Raw genomic sequence first — 21325 nt, 5'->3', positions numbered from 1 at the left:
AATTTGGCATCAGTTTGGAGTCTATGAAAAAAAAAAATATTTTATTCAACTTTGTCAGGAAATGTCACGTTTTAAAATGTTCCATGTTCTATGTTGGAATAATAATTTAAAAAAAGTTCAATAAAGTTGAGTTAAAAAAAACCATCATCTATTCAAATATTTATCTAAATTAAATTAAATGCACATTAGCTATCAATACAGATGTGCTACATGAGACCAATTTACATCATTTCAACCAATCAAAATTCAGACGGAGGTATTGAAAATTATATAGTTTTTTTTTGTTTTATTTATTTGTTTGTTTGTTTGTTTGTCATTCAAACGCCGATTTATTGACAGTCAAGCAAGAGCGAGGTTAGCGAGCCGTCCTCTTACTGCCAGCTCTCGGTGAAGCTGCGTAACAACACGCCGCCGGATCAAGAGTGAATGTTTGTCGGATATCAAACATAAAAAAACCAAACTTCACTGGTGTCCAGCAGATGGCGATGCTCGACTGCTGTGAAGAGACTGTAAAGAACTGCGTCTCCACTTCTTCACTCTGAAATGCGTTAAAACGCGGAAAACGTGCAGTGCAACATGAAGGTTACATGAGCTGCACCACCATCGATGACGTCAGGTTTGTGTTATAATGACAAAAGTACGAATGGCGAAAAGAATATCCCCTTACTTTGAAAAAAAATGGAAACGGAAGTTGCGCATTTCGTCGTCCGGCGAGATCCACGCCAGCTGGTAGCTATCCCTCGCAAGCATGGATGACATGGAGATGTGGCCCGAAGTAGAGAAAGCAGCGACAGAGAAGAGACGCGAGCTGGTGTTACAGGGTCTTGTCGTTGACAAGAGGATCTGCTCCAACGGGGGACTCACTTCCTCCGTCTACTCCCTCCTGCTGCTGAACTACCTGGAAGTGAGCCAGTGCCCGAGTTTGACAGCGATCCACGAGGACGTCCAACATCTGACAAACCTCCAGAGCCTCATCCTGTGCAGGAACAAGCTCGCCTCCGTCCCCAATGTCATCGGCAAACTGAAGTCTCTGAAGGTCCTGGACCTCTCGGTCAACGACCTCAAAGTTTTACCGGAAGGGATCGCCGAGTTGAAGGAGCTGAACACGCTCAACGTGAGCTGCAACAGCCTGCAGGTCCTGCCGGAGGGACTCGCTCAGTGCGCCAAGCTCTCCTTCATCAACGTCTCCAAGAACCGCATCGCCGGGTTCCCAGCTGATCTCTTCTCCGAGCGGCTGGACCTGCTCAGCACCTTGGTGGCCTCCGACAACTTGGTCGAAGAGCTGAGTGGAGACATTCACAAGCTAGCAGCTATAAAGGTGAGCCGAACTTCAGCCACAAACATGTTGTTTGCTGTCAACAACTACACAAACCGAACCACGTTCATCCACTCACGTCACGTCATCGTCAAAGCGCGCATTGTCCTCCACGATGGGGATGTGTGTTAAAACAATATAATTCCTTGGAGCGCATCAAATATACACCGAATTTAAGAGAAGCTGTCACTATTTGGAGTATATATCTTAAATTGGAGTTTCCGAGGTGTCTTGCTTGCTAATATGCAATACAGCACTAAATTGTGAGAATTTCAAATGGAGTTTGGAGGTAACCTCAATGCCAGAGAGAGAATAAGATATCCACCCATGCCTGCTTAAGTAATTAATATCATGTTTTTTTCCTCACGTTACATTTTTAGTGTTTGGGGATTGCTGATGCTCAGACTCAGCTCCTGCACCCGGTTTTATCTTTTTCATCCTGTCTTTGTAGGTGCTGGATCTCTCTAACAACAAGCTGAATGAGATCCCCTCAGAACTGAGCGACTGCTCCAAGCTGAAGGAGATCAACTTCAAAGGCAACAAGCTGAACGACAAGCGTCTGGAGAAGATGGTCAACGGGTGCCAGACCAAATCCATCCTGGACTACCTCAGAGGGAAAGGAAGGAAGACGCAGGGAGAGGATGGAGGCGACGGTGACGGAGGACGGGGCGCCGACAAGAAAAAAAGGCAGCAGCAGAGGAAGAGGAAGGAGAAGACGGCAGACGAACAGGAGGAAGAGGACGAGCTGAACAAGATGGTGGTGAAGGTTCTCCACATTTCGGAAGCTCCCACTGAACTCACGGTCAAAGTGAGCGCAGAGGTGAAGGACGTTCGGCCGTACTTGGTGTGCTGCGTGGTCAGAGGCATGAGCCTGAAGCCCGGGAACGCTCTCAAACGGTTCCTGATGGCTCAGGTAAGATCAAAACCTCCACGCGGGCGTTAACGGTGTGAACTCGCGACACAACCGAGTGAGTAACATCGTCACCAAAAAGAGTCCCGTTTGTTTTTCTAGACGAAGCTCCATGATGACCTGTGTGGTAAAAGGACCATCGCAACCATTGCAACTCATGATGTGCAGCTTCTCAAAGGTCCCCTGGTGTACGGAGTCAAACCACCGACCCAGCTGAAGGTACGCTCTGTTGTTGAAGGGTTGATTACTTTCACACTGGTGTTGGTGTTTTGTTCCGCTCCCTCGGCGGTACGTTCTGTTTGTCGCTTATCTTTAACAAAAACAAAAAAAAACATCAAAATTTCACACAAATACTTTGGTGTGCGTTAGATTGTGGCGCTGGGTCGGAAGGAGATGACGGCCGTGGAGCTGGTGAGACACCTCCAGGTAGAGGCTGAGGAGCTGAGGAAGCAGAAGAAGAGGCAGAACGTCACCGGCCTCCACAAGTCAGTACTGCAGCTTTAACTTTGTCCCAGCAAAGATGTGAAAGGTCCCTTTTTGTTAACGGCGAGCCGAAGGACTTCGTGTTGAAGACGCATATTTACAGCTTTTCAAAACAACAGCATCGAGGAACACTTGACATTACAGCGATACTTATGTGAAACTTACTTGCTGGGTTTGAACACCTGAGGGCGGTATACGCATGTCAGACCGACAGCCTTAGTCTGATTACTGCAACTTCAAACAACAAACGATATCAACACGTTAACCTGAACACAGTAGCAAATCAAAGGCTCGCATTATTGATCTACTATTCTGACCTGACGAGCTATAAAAGCACATTTATTGCTGTTCTTTGTCGAGGTACATTTGCTTTAGACCTCTAACAGCATCGTTTCTGTCAATTACTCCTCCAGTTTTTGTTGTTGTTTTTTTACAGATACTTACAGCTTTTGCAAGGCAAGTCTCTCTATCCGTGCCTCGTGGACGCAGAGGGACATGTGATCTCATTCCCACCGATTACTAACAGTGAGAAAACCAAGGTGTGTGGAGGCATTTTCTTCCTGAATATTACAATTGTGTGCTGCCAAACAATAAGACATTTGACTCGCATATTAACTCGTGTTTTGTGCCATGTTTTCCTGATGCAGCCTGCTCTGTTTGTTGGCGTCTTTTCTTTATAAAGCAGAAATAACGACTTGATCTTTCTTGCACAGATTAAAAAGACGACCAAAGAGTTGTTCTTGGAGGTGACGAGTGCAACCAGCCTTCAGACCTGTAAAGATATTATGGATGCTCTGATTGTAGTAAGCCTTTCTTCATCTCTTTTTCTATGTTGTGTAAGAATAATTGTTGCGTATTACAGCTTGGAAAGTATCAGTAAATGATGTGAAACTGGTGCATGAAATACGTGGGTGGACTAAGAAGTGGTGAAACTGTTCCTGTAGTGCATGAACGTGCACGGAGCAGGTTGAAGCAATAACCTTTGTGAGTAAGTACTTTAATTCACGTTGATTGATTTAACATCAGCTCCTGACTGACACACGTTTTTGAGACCACTGCTATTGGCGTGTCTGCGAGTCCTCAATGCACCTGAAACTTGAGCTGAACGCGCGCAATAAAGTTTGTTTCAAACGTTCGGGAAACGGAAGGAAGCAGCAGGGAGCCAAATCCGAGGAGTAAGTCTGGTAGGAAGCAACGATTGTGTTGTCGCGGTGAGAAATGTTTTCAACGTGCTGCGAGCACGGAGTTTCATTTTGGAGATCCCAACTGTAGCATGAATGCCACAGCTCAGGTCATTTGCGCCAAGCGATTTCCCTCGAATGCTTCAGAACGTCGCAGTGGCGCTCGGTGTTGACGGTCTGAATTTATGGTTCACAACCGAGCGTCAAAGTAAACCCTCCTGGTTTGCTTCTGACCCGACTTTTTGAGTCATTGACTGACATTCTGCCCCTCTTGAAATTGACCCGACTCATTGCTTCATTGCTGTAGGCTCTCTGAAACATTTCAAGGGTCTCCGTTCCCGACTTCCCGAGATTGACATCAAATTGAATGCGTATCCTCTGCTCGTGTCCATGCAGAAATTGCCAATGTGCCCGAAACTGCCGTCACAAAAAAATGTGTGTTGACGTTGATCAAGTGGCGAAACTTACTCATGAAGGTGACCACTTCCTGCCGTTCTGTGCACATCTCAACTGTTCGTTCCACCTTCGTATCTTGTGATATTTTGTCCCGAGGGTGCCAGTAGAGGAAAAGCTCATGAAAAGTAAGGAACTCAGTAAATGTAATGGCTACATTTGCCAGCAAGTAAAACTTTCGCAATGATCTCGGCTCTACAGTAAAGATGCAGAGGTTTATTTGGATTCATCCTGGTGATCATACATTTGCACAGCTGACTTCGTGGTAGTGTGTTTAGTAGTTGATGAGACACAAAAGATTTGAACAGATGAATTGACATTGTAAAGTCAATGTCCTGCTGCCAGTACGGCCTGATCCCGATCCTGATCCCGATCCTGATCCTGATCCTGCACGGTCTGTTCAAGGGAAACGGCTTACCTCATTCAGTTTTAAATCCCCCGCAGTGTAAATGAATGTTTTGCTCGTTCGAGGCGTTTCATTACTTTTGCACCGTGGTGAGGATGATACTCTTGCAGAAGGTTTTCAGTTGGAACTAAGAGGTTTTGGGGAAGAGACAAAAAGAAGAAGTGCGCTCACCACAATGTTGCAAGTACACAGCCAGACCTGGTGCAGCTTTTCAAAATCACAGAATTGCTTCATTGCTCAAAGTACAAGACAGTCAGACTTCAGAGTTGATCCTTTAACTTGGGTTCTGCTTTAAAATTGCTCAACTTTATCCCAGTTGTTACCGTTCACTGCAGCTCAATAGCATTGACGTGTCCCAAATCCACATGACATACCGGGAATGTGACAAGGAAAGCTGGCTTTGGACACTATTTTCCTGAAATTAAACCCATAAGGAAATGAAGGAGCAGCTATATGCCACATGTTTACACTAGAGCTGCGGTTGAGACAGAGCCTGAAAGATTCAGGAAAACAATTAAAACGTGTGAAATCTTGAGAAGCAGCATCTCTTTAAAGTTGAATTGGAATTTGAGTGACCTTCCACATTCACAGGTTGATTGACGCCTGACATCAGTCATCAAGAGTATTACTTCCTGAATGTTTGTTGTTGTTTTTAGTATATTACCAGCTTTAACCACATACTACAACACTTGTTTATAACACGTTATTTTTTTTAAGTCCTTTCACTTCAGATGGTGCAGACATTTTTTTTTGAGTGTGTGATCACGACAACAACCAACAGCAGTTTGATTTTGGTAAAATCTCACATTGGTAATGTGTTGTTTACAGACATGAACTTTTCTGATCAATGTACAGATGTTTGAACCACGTGTAAGCTAACAGTTTGCTAAATCCTTCTGCTATTTCCTGGACAGTACATGAAGCCACTCATCATATACTGTAATAATATCCTTATATTGTGTCATAAACTGAAGACAACTGGTCATCAACCGTTTACTTGGACTAGTCCCTTGTATGTATTATTGGCAGATGTCTTTGAATATTTATCAACGGACAGTATTGCCTTTTTCCCTTTAAACACAATGTTGAATTAGGATTTAATAAACCTCACCTCTGAATTAATTGGTTGTATTTTTTATGTAATATTCTGCTGATTTGGGTTTTCTTAGTTCAGCCATTGTAGCTACAGCTGTTAATACTAATTACACACTTCTTCCTAACAAGCTGGAAACAAACAGCATTTCTTGCTGTACTGCAGAGGATTTTGTTTTCAGGTAAACCAAGACCTAAAAGCTTTTATATAAATGGTAAATTTGTCATGCTTATTATGTTTTGCATTCAATCTAAAAGAAGACTTGAGCGGTATGATTTATGCTTCACAAGTTATTTTATTCAATGGAAGGTGACATGTCAAAATCTGGGGCAAAATGATTGTTCATTCGGAAGTAAAACTTTTAAGGACAAGTTTGAGTCAAAATATTCTGTATGCGACAAGACATTTTTTACACTTTTATCATTTTGTCTATCGGCTAGAAAAGGGATACATTTATTTCATCATTTCATTCACGTTTGTGATATGACTGCAGTTCAGTGTGTGTTCAGTGAATGCCCTTGGGTGCCAAAGGATCTGCAAAAGAACAGAAAACATTATATTTAGAATATTTTGTTTGTAGCAGAGGTGTGCTAGAAACATTATGTGGACATGCTTTCTCTCTGCATCATACTATTTCTCCACATTAATTTTATGCACAGTTAGCGTGAACAGTTACTTACATTCACATACGTAAGCCACCTCCAGGGACTTGTATGTGCCACCACAGGGGTCTCCAAACACTGAGTTGCTGGCTCTGATAGTGCAGCTGTTTTTCCCATTACAGCTGTGGATGCACAGTGACATGAGTGAATACAGGCACATTAGAGCATATTTAAAGTCGTTATCAAAATAGCCAACAAGCAGAATTTTTGTTTTATTATTTTCATTTCTGTGTTTACGTTTCTATTTGACTGAGGGAACCTTACAAGAATTGCAATTCTCTCCCATGCCAATAGCAAAAAGGCCCCTGCTTACCTTTCAGCAACTTTGTTAGTGGGGCGTAAGCAGTGCACATTTTGAATCTGAGAGGCAGGCCGTTTGTAGGAGCAGGTGGTCATGTCTCGGCGTCCATAGTCAGCACCGTAGACAAATATAACCTGCCCTTCATCTGACAAAAAAAAGAAGGGGAAAAGGCATCGTCAACAAAAATAAAAAGTAGTTAAGGTTTGTAGAGGCTAGATTAAACATGTTATAATGCTATTATTTTTTTTCTATATTGAAAAATCTTTCATCTTTAATCTTACCACAATACAGATGGGCCAAAGAGTTCTCGCATGCAACGATCTGAACTGTCAAGATAACATGCATCACATTAGACATCTCACAGTCAAGTGTATCATTTTGCAGCTTTGCGTCACTTTTACTTTCATGCAGACATGTAACTGACTTGCTGGGAAGCAGGTGTAGTTGGTCTCCACATATTTGTAAATGCCTTGGCAGGGATCAGAGGTGCGAACCACGTTTGTGTTGAACTCACACACCCTCTTGCCATCACACCTGTGGAAATGAAAGTAGGACAAACAAAAGAAACATTAGAATTGTGACTAATGCTTAACTATACTATGATAAATTAATAATGAACATTATTATGCTAAACTAATGCTTAACTATACAATGATAAATTAATAATGAACATTATTATGCTAAACTAATGCTTAACTATACTATGATAAATTAATGATGAACGTTAGTATGCTAAACTAATGCTTAACTATACTATGATAAATTAATAATAAACATTATTATGCTAAACTAATGCTTAACTATACTATGATGAATTAATAATGGACATTATTATGCTAAACTAATGCTTAACTATACTATGATAAATTAATGATGAACATTAGTATGTTAAACCGTTTATATTCAGTCTATGAGGCTAAATTAACACTAAACATTAGTATGCAGTTGGCATACATTTAGCATATTACTGATAATATAGATTTAGTACACTAATGCGAAACATTAGTATGCTAAATGTTGCCATGGCTAAGTGGGCACATGCTGACATGTTAATAACATGTTAAACATTGTATGAGTATTTTAACATGCTAAAGTTATATTAGCGAGTTATATTGCAATTTGCTGGAACATCTTCAAGCACATAAACTGTGCTTATGCTGAGCTTGTCATAGCATGAGTATTATAATGGAACAATGGGAATATATAGCTTAATGTTATTTATCTTATTACAACACTCCATAGCTAAGGATGCTTACCTTGTAGACTACAAGTAGCCTACTGTGAAAAAGATATACTGTATTATGTCAACAGACTAAGGTCATGTTGGTCAATGCCAATGAATCAGGTGATGAGTTATAGTGGAGACTGTTGAGAGGAGAGGTTACTAACTTCATTCATTGTAAAGAACTTGTTTAACCTGAGACTAAAGTTAATCTTTTTTTAGTGACATTAAAACATTAACCTGACCGAGACACACTCCCAGCAGTATATGCTAATGTATTTATGTAAATATAATGAGTACCTCTTCTTGAGGACATCCACGGTGCCCCTTTGAGAGCACTTCGTATTGACCAGCTGGTTTGCAGGCCTACCCTCACTGCAGGTTGTACGGTCTGCACGTCCGTACAGTGCTGCCTGCACACTGATCACTCCAATATCTGTTGCACACCAAAGGAGAAAGAAAAGAACAAGAAGTTTATGATTTGTACTGAGGTAATACTTTAATGTCTCAACACATGTCTGTGAACACAGACTTAAAAACTTCAGTCATACCACAGCTCAGGCGTTGGACATTATTGTTGTCATCACAGGTGATCGCTCTCTCTGTGGAAACTAAAATGACAAATATTAAAGTATAAGTTAAAGTCTGTTTGTTCTGTATGTAAAAAAAAAAAAAAAAAAACAAGAATTCTCCTTCAGATATTTACCTGATGTTGTGAGCAAACAAGCTGTCACGAGCACTGGAGAAAAAAAAAACATCATTGTTAAATTGTGTTTTAACTGAATGAAAGTAAAACTCGTATGGTTTTGCTTTGAAACTTTCCTTGTTAATATTTATAATAATAAAATAAACAGCTCATGTAAATAAGGTGGACAAATTCTTGTTGTAATTATCAGTTGTGTACTCACCCAGCGAGGTGCAGAGTCTGAAGCAGAGCATGTTGTTGTTGAAGATCCAGACTTAAACTGATACTGGTTGGGACAAACACGCTGGTATTTATTCAGGCGGGTCAAGAATTGATCAATAGCGTGATGCTACAAAACTGATTTCCGTCTATCTATGAAAACAACTAGCATGCATTGTTCTAAAGGTGCAACAATGATGCAGGCAGACAATGACTATGACTAAGGGATGACGATGTGTTTTCAAAAGGAAAAGGCTTTTTCAGTAAGACGAGTTAGATGACAAATGACTTAAGGTGAATAGGAAGTATTTCTGACCTTTAAATGACAGCCTGCATTGCAAAACTGATAGCAAGGTATAAAGTTACAACATTGTGTTGCAGTAGTAACCCTTTTCAGAGGTGGTTTTTCCACAACCAATCTCTGAACAGTGCAATGAGTCTTTCATATGACTTGGAAATCAGATTTTCACCATCATATTTCTAAAATGTATTTCGTTGAAGGAAGTCTCCTCCCTGTCTGTAAGGTGTATAGACCCTGCAGAGTCTTGCCTCAGTTTTTTTTTTTTTAGGTTATGTGTTAACATAAACATGTGCTTCATTTGCTGTTGTTTGACAATGACACGCCCTGTGACTTGTTATTTTCCGTGCAGACTTTCTGGAGCATTCTTATGCATTTACTGTAATATTATTGTTGGACTTCCTGAAACACCCCAAATTACCAGACATTAAGAGTCACTGCAATGGACCTTAAACAAAGTAATATGTTACTAAATATCCCCACTGTGGGATTAATAAAGTCTAAGTCATTTCTGATCTGACAGGATTCTTAAAAGCTCTTGTGCACATTTATTTTGATTTTAATCCTATAATTATTACAAGTGTAAAATAATTTAATTCAATTTTATTTCAGTTTTAACCACCAAATGACATGATACATGCTGCTGAATTATTGTATTTTATCCTATTAGCCATGTCATAAGCATGGCTACAAACATTGATGTTAAACTTGCCAGACTGCGCTCTCATGTTAGAGAACTCAATTCATCTCTGGCTAGAACCAGTCAGTGAAATCCTGGCACCTCAACTTCTTCTGTTTCCCATGTGTAGCCCAAATAAGGGGTTGTTGTTTTTTTTTACTTCCAAGCCGTTCCCCGATACTGGAAATTCTTGTGAAACACCAATTTCCTGGAATCGAATCTGCTGCTTGTACCAAAACAATATAATTTATCACTATTGGGATGTCTGCTTGAGATCCTGTCCTCTCAGTACCTGGATTATAAAGACCATACAAGTTTAAATATGATTTACACAACACTGTTTCTGTTTTTTGGATTAAACACTCTCAGTGTATGCAAATACCTGCAGGTGTGTTATGATCAAAGTAAGTCCACCCATGGCTTCAGGGGATAGTATTGCCAGCTTTTGAAGAAATCATTTATTGTAGGCAAGTGCAACAGACCAGCCAAAGATATTAAACACTTCTGCTCTCACTAGAGGTCAACAACCTTCCTCCTAATGTACATGTACTTCTACAGGAGGAAACAGAGAGAGACATACAGGAGTTTTTCCTACTCCTTTAATTTAACTCCAATTGGTGTCTCACATCTTGTCAGTAGAAAGTCTGTCCTTGCCTCACAAAATACTATTTTGAACACAATCGGTATATTAAACAGACCTAAAAATCAAATTAGGTACAAACTGCAAAAAATGTTCACAGCACACATTCTGACTTGTCACAGCAGGGGAAGCACAGATTGATCCATTGGCTGTACCAGTAAGCTATGACAGTGACCCAGCACACATAAAAGCAATCCCCTAAGTGAAATGCAGCCATCATTAAACACCTGTGCTTTTCTTACTGTCACAAGTAAAAATGTCTGTGTAAAAAAGGTCTATTATGGGCCCCTGTGAGTGTCCAGCAGTAAATCTTGGAGTCCCAGGCTGTGTTGATTTTCTGCTTTTGACAGCTGCTACATGACAATAAAAAAGAAACCTGAACAAAGTGTTCACAGAATGGAAACATTTACATTCCAAGATATAGAAAAGTTGCCAACAATGAAAAACACAGTGAGACACTACGTACAGTAGGACATAATAATTTCATTATCAGCACAGTAAAGTTAAAATTCAAATTCACACACCTTGCAACTCCGCAGAAACACGATGGCAAAAAATACAGTTGTACTTTATGGCATTGAACTAAACTAAAAATCCCTGAGTGATTTTCTTTCCTCTATTTTTGGGTTTGAAAGTAGAGCAGTTTGCGGAGGAAGTTAAAAGAACCCGGCATTTGCTTGTAGAGCCCTTTTGCAGAGTTTTGGGAGACTTCCTGGTTAACCTGAAAACAAACGAGCACAGTCAATAATCCGACACGTCTCTGTTTAAGTAAAAAAGCTCTTTCGCTGGTATGATAAGAGAAGCTCACCATCATCAACATTCTGACCAAGTCTTCCGTGGCGGCGTTTTCCTCGAGAACACGGTCCATAGTCTCGACGTACCACGAGCCTGACTGGGTGTCTCTCCATGAAACGTAACCTGGATTTGTCACATTGACACAGAGGCATTAGGGACTCACTTATTATTTCATCAATATAAACAAATGCGCACAAAGCCACGAACACACCAGGGAAAGTGGAGTAGGACACCAGGATGTCACTCGGGGTGGGCAGCGTGACTCTGGCGTCCGGTTCGTCGGACATGCTCAGAGAGTCGCTGCTGGATGACATCGGAATGGCGTCCGTCTGGTCGTCCGCTCCGCCGATGGACGGTTCCACCTCATCAGGGGACACCTCGAAGCCTGTGTCTTTTTCACCTCGAGGGCAAAAGAAAAAAAAATTCCCTGTAAGACCCCTTTAAGTGCAATTTACACAAGACTTGTTATTTATTAAAAAGTTTAGTCAGCATTAATTACCTCCTCCACAGGCCTGGATGAAGAAAAGTTTGGGTTTGCCTTGTAAAGAAGGACAATGCTGGCCGTTGAGGTAGTTTGTGATGTTCTGAACTGGGACGTGCTGTCCGTCCACACCGTAGACGGCGCCAGGGAAGCGGTTGTGTCTCACCTGGGAAGATAAACATGAAACATGAATTTAAGGAGATCCAGAGTTGTTGTTTTTTAACTGTTCCCAATATTACAATCAATACATAGATCTTAGATGTATGTATTAATCTAAATGTTGCCATTTTTAAATCACAATTAAAAACATTTCTCGATATACTTTCATGATTTTTAATTGATTTAGAGAATTTCAAAATAAACTTTTACCAAGTTTTTATTCTTTTGTATGCATTTTATATTTCTTCTATATTCCCATCTCTTAATATCTCTCTTTTAATTACTATCTTTTTGATCTTGTGCTGTTTTATGATCATATTTACTGTATATCATATATGTATATTTGTCTTCTTTGATTTTATCAATGTGAGGCACTCTGAATTGCCCCTGTGTATGAAATTCGCTCTACAAATGCTTGCTATGTAGACTGGAAGAGGTCTTACATCGGTCCCGTGGGACAGCATGATAACCACACAGCAGTCGTACTGTGAGTGGTCCTTCTTTGACAGAGCTGAGAGTTCATGCTTGATTTGCTGAAATGCGGAGAGAACTATTAGGATTGTAATCTAACATGCAGTTTCAGTGGCAGACAGCAGCAGAGGACATGATCCTTACTCTTTGTTTCAGGTTTGTCTTGACTTCCACGATGAAGTTGAGCGCCTGGAATCTTCTCTCCAGCTTGTCACAGTCGATGTTGGAGCCCTTGCGGTTGCTGAGCTTGCTCTGAGGGTCAAAGTCCACGTTGTTTATGATGAGGCAGTGACCACACGGCATGGCATCCATTTTATAACTCTGACACACACACACACACAGTAAAAGGAAGCAGAGGAAGCGCCATGATGCAAATATACCAACTGGGATTTAACAGAGTCACTGGGTAAATGATAAATGACTTACCTGAATGCTATCCCGCCGTGTTCTGCCCTGTGCCCTCGTTCTTATGTTCTCCTTCTCAGGTGCTGTGGCATAAATATCAGTATATATTAAGCATTAAGAACTTACCAGACTGTTCATGATATTTACATGTACTGCAAAGCTTACATGGAGTTGGAGTAGTACTGGGCCTCTGTAACGGATAGACAGGGACGGCATCTTTGCTTTGCTTATCAACATCCATTGGAGAGGCTATTAAAGAAACAAAGCTCACATATATGAACAATGAATTATACAAACGTTTTTATGTTTATTATAAGACCAGAGATGTATCTTTCAAGACAATTGGGGCATTAACACTCATTAAATATATATGGTATGATACACTTACAAACTGGGAGAGGCTGGACAACAGGGCGGACAGGCTGAGTGGGTGTTGCAGGCTGCAGCTGAGCTGTTGGAGCTCCGTTCTGTAGGATCTCAGCCAAACTGTGCTGACCGGTCTCTTGAAGGCACTGCAGAAACAACGGAAAGGCCCGACTCCCGCGGGTCTCTAAGTCCCGGACCAACTGTCTGGCCTGGTCCCGTCTGGTCCCAGAGCTCTGAGAGGAGACAGATACAGGTGGCAGGTGTGCAAGGCTGGAATGTAACTAAATACATTTGCTCAAGTATGGTAATTTAATCATATTTGGAGATAGTAGTACTTGACAATTATCATCTGATGCTACTTTACATTTACTTCCTCTCCACATATTTTAGATGTAAATATTGTACTTTTTACTCCAATACATTTATTTTACAGCCTAAGTTACTTTTCAGATGAATATTTAAAAGAATGGATAGTATATTAAGCTTTTAAAATACAACACATTGTTTCAGGTTAAACCAGTGATGTCCAACCTATTTGGCCTCTGACCTCTTACAAAAATCAAAAATCAAAAACAAAGTGTAGTTGGGGTCACATTTCAGATGTCAATGAGTTGTTAACAGCTGCACCAAATAGGGATTCCCCCCCCCCCTCTAAACTTCTCACGTGGTTTCATTTCATTAAATGTGCAAATGATCCAATATATTAGCAAAAACTAAAGATTAGACAAAAAGTTAAAAAAAAAAAACTGACAAGTTATTTGTGTATCTTCCCTCTCCCAACAATCATCTGACAACCCCTCAGATGTATCTGCTGAGCCTGTAAATAAAACTAGCTCCACCTGAAGCAGTGATAGCAATAACATGCTGCTGACACACTGATTACTAATCACATGATGTCATAGGCTATATAAAGATGTGTCAGTCAGAGGGACTAAAACCAGTACTGTTACTTTAACACTTTAACTACATTTTGCTGCTGATACGTCTGTAGGGTTGGGGTTAGGGTCAAGTAGAAATATTTATTCATTTCCATTTCACCTTGCTGTATTGGTACTTTTACTAAAGTACAGGATCCGGATATTTCTTCCACAGCAGGTGTGTTTTTGTACATCCCCAAAAACCAGAGCTTCAGTGCAGTGACCCACCTTTATCTCATCGATCATGTCTTGGGTGAAAACTCCTTTTTCCAGAAGGCCATCACAGAGTTTTGATGGATCCAAGTCTCTCACCAGATTAGTCCTGTTTCGCTGCAGAATCTTCTTGTGTTTTTCCTCCATTGTCCATTCAACACTAACAAGTAAACGCGAGGGAGACACGGATTAATCATAAAAAGTCCCGACAAATTTTTGACACAATTACAGACTCAGTTCGTATCCCAAAATTTGCGTAACGATCCTTCAGTCTCGTAAAGGTGAAACGATACCTTGTTGATTCTTTTCCGCTTTCTTATTTTTTTTTTTTTTTTGCTCGGTTGCAGGAGACATTTCCTTGTTTACATCACCGCCGCCTGTGATTGGTCCGCCGGAGAGCACAGAGAAAAAAAGGAAAAAAACTAGGGTGCGTTTAATTTGTATCACTGCGTGTCGCTGGCCGGGCGGCCAGCGTTCGTTTATACACCCGCACTAAAAACGGCGGCGCGGTAAAAATTAAACCTAACGCGCAGAAAAGAGAAGCCGGAAACCGTCACAGGACACTCAATCTCCCGAAACGACTTTCGACACCGAGCGCCTCCCCCGCTACTCCCGCTCCGCGGCAGCAGGTTGTCAGCTCGTCGCTGAACGCACCCTCCGTATTTCGCTGTCGTTTCGCATTAGAGACCGACGAGGATCCGAAGAGGAGCGAAACCTTCGGCGCAGATGTGGCTGACCGCGTCCGCCTGATGCGACGGGGGCCGCGGGGGCTGTTGCGTTGAGACAGACGGAGCTGCTGTAGCAACGCCACTAACCCTGATAGGAAAAAACAAACAAACAAACAAACAAAAAGACTTGAGTGGACGTTTTAATCCTCGACCAAGATCCAACGTGTCAGCACGATGATGCGCTTCTAGCTTCTGTGGTTAGCGTAGTATAATGCTTTCCCCCCCCCCCCCCAGCATCTTTAGCCGCCCGGCTGTTTTCACCAGTGTCCCCATGATTAACGAGGCTAACGACATAATGGAGAAAATGCTGCCTCAGATAATCAAGCTTTCCACCATCCGCGTGAACCTCCTGAATCCACTTTAAGTCGCAGCTCCTCTGACGCGTTTAAAAGTAACTGTGATGCCAGGGTCAAAGATGTCTCTGCCACTGGCCGTAGTTGTGGTCCTCTCCGTGCTGCTGGCTGGACCGACCCACGCAGGGCCTGAGATGGACCCATACAAAATCTTAGGAGTAACCAGGAGTGCAAGCCAGGCTGAAATCAAGAAGGTCTACAAGCGTCTTGCAAAAGAGTGGTAAATATTGTCTCATGGGACCAACTTGATATTTAAACCCTCATTAAAACTGCCAACTAATGAGCTTGCTCTTCTCAAGGCATCCTGACAAAAACAAAAATCCAGGTGCTGAGGACATGTTTATCAAGATCACTAAATCTTATGAGGTCAGTCTTTTTTTTTAATTTTTTTTTAATTCTAATTTATTACTGTGTTGTGCGTATGTAATGCCAAACGTGTGGTATCCTGTGGTGTGTGTGTGTGTGTGTAGATGTAATCTGGTAATATATTTATGAGAGGAACATGTCTTCTATATTGATATTTGCTCCAGATCCTCTCCAGTGAGGACAAACGTGCCAATTACGACCGCTACGGGCAGACTGATGACACCCAGCCATACGGAAACGGTCGCTACGGCCCTCGCCACGACAGCTTTTACTTCGACGAGTCGTTCTTCAACTTCCCCTTCAACAGCAAGAACCACAGAGACTTCGCCGACAGCAAGTTCACGCTGCACTTTAACCAGTATGTCAACGACGTGGTGCCCGACAGCTACAAGAGGCCGTACCTGATCAAGATCACCTCCGACTGGTGCTTCAGCTGCATCCACATCGAGCCCGTCTGGAAGGAGGTGGTGCAGGAGATGGAGAATTTAGGTTTGGAAATAACTGTCCAAAATAATCCAGCGGCCCTGGCCTCTGTTAAAGTGCACAGTTCAGAAGTGTGGCGTGTTTGTGGATGTGCTCTCTTTGCAGGTGTTGGAATCGGTGTGGTAGATGTTGGCTATGAGAGGCGGTTAGCTAATCACCTCGGTGCTCACCGCACCCCGTCCATACTCGGAGTCATCAATGGAAAAGTGACGTTTTTCCATTATGCTGTCGCAAAGGAGCACCTGAGGCAGTTTGTAGAAGACCTTCTTCCTCAGAGACTCGTGGAGCGGGTAAATAAATGCATAAACATTCTCTTACATGCATGATTTAACATAGGAAAACAGGTTTTTCAGTGCGCACACACACAGGTGGACAGTTCGGCTGCATTCACCGAAACGAGTGAAGCGTTTCATATATTGTTTTATATTTCAGGTCACTGATAAAAACGACCTGCAGTTCTTGAACAGCTGGCACGAGCTCAACAAGCCACACGTGCTGCTGTTTGACCAAGTGCCCGTCGTTCCTCTGTTGTACAAAGTAGGTTCTTGAAATGTGCCTCAGGTGTTGCAGAAACTCACTGGATCACAAACATAAACCTGTCAATCATGTATATTTGTGTCCCTGCAGCTGACAGCTTTTGCTTATAAGGACTACTTGCAGTTCGGTTATGTGGACCAGGGCCTATCAGAGACCGCCAATCTGCAGAAACAGTTTAACATCAACACTTATGCTCCGACCATGCTGGTCTTCAAAGAGAACACGGACAAGCCTGCTGACATTATCCAGGTAAATCAGAGCATTATTCAGCCTCTGAGAATGGAGCGGTTCCATTTCTTTCCTAACGGATGTTATTTTTGCCGTGACCTCGTTGCACACACGTTAATTGAAACGTCTCCTCACCCCCCTTCTTTTTTTTTGTATGTATTTTTTTTTTTGTAATGTCGGTTCTCTGCAGGCCAAAGGAATGAAAAAGCAAATTATTGATGAGTTCATGTCAAACAACAAGTTCCTCCTCGCACCGCGGCTCGTCAATCAGAAGCTCTTCGATGAGCTCTGTCCTGTCAAGCAGTTTCATAGACGCAGGAAGTAAGAGAGCCTCAACTCGTACAACGGAAATATGAAACCAAACTGACCGCCCGGTTTTGTTCTAATTTCCACATCTCGTTGGAGGGATTTAAAGCTCGGTATTGACTGTAATGTCTCCCCTGCCCTCAGATACTGCGTCCTGCTGATGACGGGGGATGGAGAGACCTTTTCTCTGGGGAACCAGGCTTTCCTCTCCTTTGCCTCAACAAACACCAAGGATGTCGTGAGGTTTGCGTATGTTTACCAGCGGCTACAGCAACCACTTTGTGACATCCTCATGCGGAACAAGGACAGTGCACAGTCGCCACCACAGGTACACTCAACAATACAACAGCCAGTTTATTGGAGCATCTGGAGTGTGTGAGATCAACTTTTTTTTCTCTCCCCTTATTGCAGTGTGTAGTTTTAACTATCATGTCACTGTCCGTGGTTTTGTCAGTGTATTATCATTTTGTTCTTGTTATGTGTTATCTTTTCCTCATGTTGTTTGGATTCGTCATGTTGTGTGTGCAGGTGGTGATCCTGGAGAGGCGTAACGCTGCAGGGAAAGCTTTGTTCAAGCCGGTTACCGCCTGGAACGGCAGTGAGGAAGACAAGCAGCGTCTTGTGGAGGAGCTGGAGCGGCTTCAGAAGGACCCGTCCATCCTCGTCCATGACGCCATGCTGCCCGAACTCAACAACGAGTTTGCCTCTGTATGTTCTCAGAGTAAAAATTGCTTCGCTGCGCTGCAAGCTGTGCAGTTCATATTATTTTATCCAAGGTTCTTAAAGGAGCAGTTTGTAGGATTTTAGTGGCATCTAGTGGTGAGGTTGCCCCCTGCGTTTGGTCTGTCCCTTCTGGGCTTCTGTAGAAACACGGCGTACTCTTTGGAAAAGGACCTGCTTCCTGTGTTGACATGACGGCTTATTCTAAGGTAACAAAACCTGAATTTTTTTGGTTTCAGGTGATTGTGCACAAATTAAAACATGATTATATTCCAACAATAGATTCCTATAAATCCTACGTACTGCTCCTTTAAATACCAACTTTCAGTCCTGTTACTAAACTCTAGTAATACCTTCACTTTATAGATGTTTGTAATCCGATGGATCTATGCATCGTACGATTATCTCTCTGAAGTCATCGATGATATTCTGCATAACAACTGGTAGGTGTAACTGATGCTTCATTTTATATCTAGTCGAAGCAGTTCCAGTTTTAAATGGCTGCCTCCCACATGTTGTGGAAGAACACTGTAAACACGAGGTGTAAACACGGTGTGTGCTGCTGATGACTTGCAGGCGTGAGATGATGCCTCTTCTATCCCTCATCTTCTCTGCCTTGTTCATCTTGTTTGGGACTGTGGTCATCCAGGCCTTCAGGTTGGTTCATTTACTATGTTACAATATGACACGGTGTACAGAAAGCTAAAGGAAAAGCCAAGGGGGGAAAAAACAAAAAGCATAATTTCCCCTCTATGTCTTTGGGATTTTTCTGTGTGTGTTTGCAGCGACTCAAGTGAAGATAAGCAGACCAAACCGAAGGCAAAAGATGGAACAAAAGCAGAAAATGGGTCATCGGGGACTGGTAGTACTTCAAGGCAAGCAGCAGTGCATTTTTTTTATTTTTTTTTTTACAGCAAGATTTACCATTATGTTCTTAAGCTCTGTGTTTTTACCGTTAAACTGTAGTCGGCCTCCCAAGAAGAGTTTTGTGGAGGTGACAGAGCTGACGGACATCACCTACATTAGCAACCTGGTCAAGCTGAGGCCAGGACACATGAATATAGTGCTGGTGCTCACCGACGGCTCCAAAAACATCCTCCTTAGCAAGTTCGCCAAAGAGGTCTACTCCTTCACCGGGTAAAAGTCCATTATATTCGCTTCTGTGTGTCTATTAAACTCATATTTATAGATTTTTCAGTTGCATTCATTCTCGTCAATACTCTTCCAGGAGCCTGACGCTGCACTTCTCCTTCCTGAATATCGACAAGCACAGCGAGTGGATGAGCACACTGCTGGAGTACGCTCAGGACGCCATGCACATCGACGCTGACGAGGACGACGGGGGAAACCGCAAGATGGACTACACCGGCTACGTGCTGGCACTTAACGGACACAAAAAGTACCTGTGTCTGTTTAAGCCCGTCTACACCGGGGAAGACCTCGACAGCAAGTCGTCAGAGGACGAAGGGGGCACCTCAGGGGGCAGGTCGAGGTCCAGTTCCCGTGACGACCACCTGCCGCGGAAATCCAACCGATCCCGCAGCCTATCCACGCTGCAAATCCACCACAAACTGGACCGCCTGGGGTTGTGGATGGAGAGGCTCATGGAGGGCACTTTGCCTCGCTACTACATCCCGTCCTGGCCGGGACTAGACAAGATCACCCCCGGTAAATAGACGGAGGCGGATGGACGTAGTGTTTATCTACTGAACCGGTTTCGTTCAAATGGAAGTTAGGCTACAGCTGCCTTTTTTGCACTGGAGATATTGAATAGATTTCTTTTGAGTTGGGTCCATATTACAAACCTGGCTTTAGTCCAACTACAGGTCTTTTACCATACCTCTAACACTCATCGCATGCCGTTTTCAACTGCTGTTACTCTCATTTTATCCAGGCAAACGCTGCTGCTGCTACAGCCTTGTGAAGAGAAAACAAAAATCACTGTGGCCACCTGTACTCTCCTGCTTCCATCAGTTATATTCAGTCGTACTTAAAGAGGCGGGATGACAACCTTTGAGTCGGGTTACGGTCTGTCACAACTAGTTTGCAAGACCCGGGGATAATCACAAGACATAATTTTCAGTCTCTCCAGGAAGACGTTTATAGTGTTGTACACTTGAAAAATGCCACAAATGGTAGTGTGACAAATTGAATAAAGAAAACGGGAAAGAGGAGTTTGTGGCGTGACAGTCGGGTTGTCGGTTTTCGGAACGTTACGCAAAAAGTCACCGGAGGTTTTCCGAATCGATTCGACAAGCAGTTTGGACGGAGTATAACGCCTTCATCGATGAATACTGTGAATAGAGATGCATGAAACTGTCATTAAATGTCTTTGCCTTTTTATGCATCTCAGCTCATTTCATTTTCTTTTCGATTATTTCCTAAATGCTGACTCGTGTGCAATATAGCGGACTGCTGTCATGACGATGCCTTTTACCCCGGACCTTGAGGCATACTCAGTGTTCTTCCTCAATCATGAGGTTGCAGAAAAAGAAAACATTTCATTGTTACGTGGAAACTGTCCGGGCTGTGCTTTAAACTGTACTTCACTACAAACGGGAATTATTTTAGCAGCCTGGGTTTATTTTACAACCTCAGTTAGCCAGTAGCTTCATGTAGCAGAGAGGCCGTCCGTCTCATCTTCTGAATGTTTTCGTCGGCCATTTATCGGTGGATGCTTGCTTTGTTCTTTCATTTGTTTTGTCCACATTAAGTGTAAAAAAAAAAAAAAAAAAATGTCATCCATATTATTTTGTTGGTACTAAGTGACGTAAATATAATTGCATATAAGTATGTCATTTGAAAGATAAGCTGTTTGTTTTACATTAAATACCGTAGTTTTCAGAGGTTTCTTTTAGTTCCCTTTTTTTTTTATTGGTGTAAAAAAAAAATGTCTAAAACTGTAAGATGTTTCAGTTGGTCTTCGGTGGTGCATTTATCCTCTTGTTGGTTATAATAAAAGGCTTTATGTTTATTACCTGAATTGACACGTGATTTTAACCCAACACCTCTCAGTCATTTATAAGGGCTTTAAAAAAAAAAACCACTATTCATCAATAGGGACCATTTGTAACATCTCACCAAATCCCAGTTTCCATACTTCTTTAGCATTGCATCTAATCTTAACTGGAATTGACAGATTTGACTGATGAGATGTATTGAATTTATGTGTTTTGTATACCGTCTTAAAATCTGTGTTTGCGCACACCATAGGAACTGCAATAGAAAAGATTTTAAAGAAGGCAAAATA

At 42.2% G+C, this 21325-nt stretch overlaps 4 protein-coding genes across 5 annotated transcripts; 2 read left to right on the top strand and 2 right to left on the bottom strand.

Annotated features, from left to right (window-relative positions):
- Positions 1-538: 538 nt before the first annotated feature.
- lrrc47 (leucine rich repeat containing 47) lies at positions 539-5459 on the top strand. The gene is made up of 6 exons (XM_069693922.1): positions 539-1318; positions 1767-2228; positions 2328-2444; positions 2595-2710; positions 3145-3247; positions 3422-5459. Exons 1-6 carry the CDS (start codon positions 749-751, stop codon positions 3590-3592), a joined length of 1539 nt encoding a protein of 512 aa, XP_069550023.1. The 5' UTR covers positions 539-748; the 3' UTR covers positions 3593-5459.
- Positions 5460-6116: 657 nt separating this feature from the next.
- On the bottom strand, positions 6117-9020 carry LOC138618291 (L-rhamnose-binding lectin SML-like). Its single transcript, XM_069693934.1, has 9 exons — positions 8935-9020; positions 8733-8765; positions 8578-8637; positions 8327-8462; positions 7229-7338; positions 7086-7130; positions 6817-6949; positions 6522-6625; positions 6117-6375 (listed from the first exon to the last, which is right to left on the bottom strand). Exons 1-9 carry the CDS (start codon positions 8963-8965, stop codon positions 6347-6349), a joined length of 681 nt encoding a protein of 226 aa, XP_069550035.1. The 5' UTR covers positions 8966-9020; the 3' UTR covers positions 6117-6346.
- A 1317-nt stretch (positions 9021-10337) lies between these two features.
- Positions 10338-14744, bottom strand: casp9 (caspase 9, apoptosis-related cysteine peptidase). 2 transcript variants are annotated; one of them, XM_069693927.1, is made up of 11 exons: positions 14648-14744; positions 14370-14514; positions 13247-13457; positions 13024-13107; positions 12880-12941; positions 12598-12774; positions 12426-12515; positions 11842-11989; positions 11554-11742; positions 11356-11465; positions 10338-11268 (listed from the first exon to the last, which is right to left on the bottom strand). In XM_069693927.1, the coding sequence occupies exons 2-11, from the start codon at positions 14499-14501 to the stop codon at positions 11164-11166; spliced, it is 1308 nt and encodes a 435-aa protein (XP_069550028.1). In that variant the 5' UTR covers positions 14502-14514; positions 14648-14744; the 3' UTR covers positions 10338-11163. The 2 variants fall into 2 exon arrangements, with proteins under 2 accessions (XP_069550028.1, XP_069550029.1); XM_069693928.1 differs by having other exon boundaries at positions 12598-12705; positions 14370-14693.
- Positions 14745-14924: 180 nt separating this feature from the next.
- On the top strand, positions 14925-21049 carry dnajc16 (DnaJ (Hsp40) homolog, subfamily C, member 16). The gene is made up of 14 exons (XM_069693918.1): positions 14925-15655; positions 15735-15801; positions 15966-16290; positions 16390-16574; positions 16717-16821; positions 16912-17070; positions 17240-17370; positions 17500-17683; positions 17884-18063; positions 18442-18518; positions 18652-18732; positions 18861-18950; positions 19042-19212; positions 19304-21049. Exons 1-14 carry the CDS (start codon positions 15483-15485, stop codon positions 19749-19751), a joined length of 2376 nt encoding a protein of 791 aa, XP_069550019.1. The 5' UTR covers positions 14925-15482; the 3' UTR covers positions 19752-21049.
- Positions 21050-21325: the final 276 nt, after the last annotated feature.

This window comes from Brachyistius frenatus, unplaced genomic scaffold, assembly GCF_029030835.1.
Source record: "Brachyistius frenatus isolate BFR_SWC_R1_liver_20210118 unplaced genomic scaffold, ASM2903083v1 Contig_16, whole genome shotgun sequence".
Classification (NCBI taxonomy): Eukaryota; Metazoa; Chordata; class Actinopteri; family Embiotocidae; genus Brachyistius; species Brachyistius frenatus.
This window is presented reverse-complemented; position numbering and strand designations above follow the sequence as displayed.

Coding starts and splice junctions, on each gene's coding strand:
- lrrc47 (XM_069693922.1), top strand. CDS start 749: ATGGATGACATGGAGATGTGGCCCGAAGTAGAGAAAGCAGCGACAGAG. Junction 2,445..2,594: donor AACCACCGACCCAGCTGAAG/GTACGCTCTGTT, acceptor GGTGTGCGTTAG/ATTGTGGCGCTGGGTCGGAA. Junction 3,248..3,421: donor CTAACAGTGAGAAAACCAAG/GTGTGTGGAGGC, acceptor TTTCTTGCACAG/ATTAAAAAGACGACCAAAGA.
- LOC138618291 (XM_069693934.1), bottom strand. CDS start 8,965: ATGCTCTGCTTCAGACTCTGCACCTCGCTGG. Junction 8,766..8,934: donor CAGACTCTGCACCTCGCTGG/GTGAGTACACAA, acceptor TTTTTTCTCCAG/TGCTCGTGACAGCTTGTTTG. Junction 7,131..7,228: donor CTACACCTGCTTCCCAGCAA/GTCAGTTACATG, acceptor TTATCTTGACAG/TTCAGATCGTTGCATGCGAG.
- casp9 (XM_069693927.1), bottom strand. CDS start 14,501: ATGGAGGAAAAACACAAGAAGATTCTGCAGCGAAACAGGACTAATCTG. Junction 13,108..13,246: donor TGTCCAGCCTCTCCCAGTTT/GTAAGTGTATCA, acceptor TTTCTTTAATAG/CCTCTCCAATGGATGTTGAT. Junction 12,775..12,879: donor CACGGCGGGATAGCATTCAG/GTAAGTCATTTA, acceptor TGTGTGTGTCAG/AGTTATAAAATGGATGCCAT.
- dnajc16 (XM_069693918.1), top strand. CDS start 15,483: ATGCCAGGGTCAAAGATGTCTCTGCCACTGGCCGTAGTTGTGGTCCTC. Junction 15,802..15,965: donor AGATCACTAAATCTTATGAG/GTCAGTCTTTTT, acceptor TATTTGCTCCAG/ATCCTCTCCAGTGAGGACAA. Junction 18,733..18,860: donor GTGGTCATCCAGGCCTTCAG/GTTGGTTCATTT, acceptor GTGTGTTTGCAG/CGACTCAAGTGAAGATAAGC.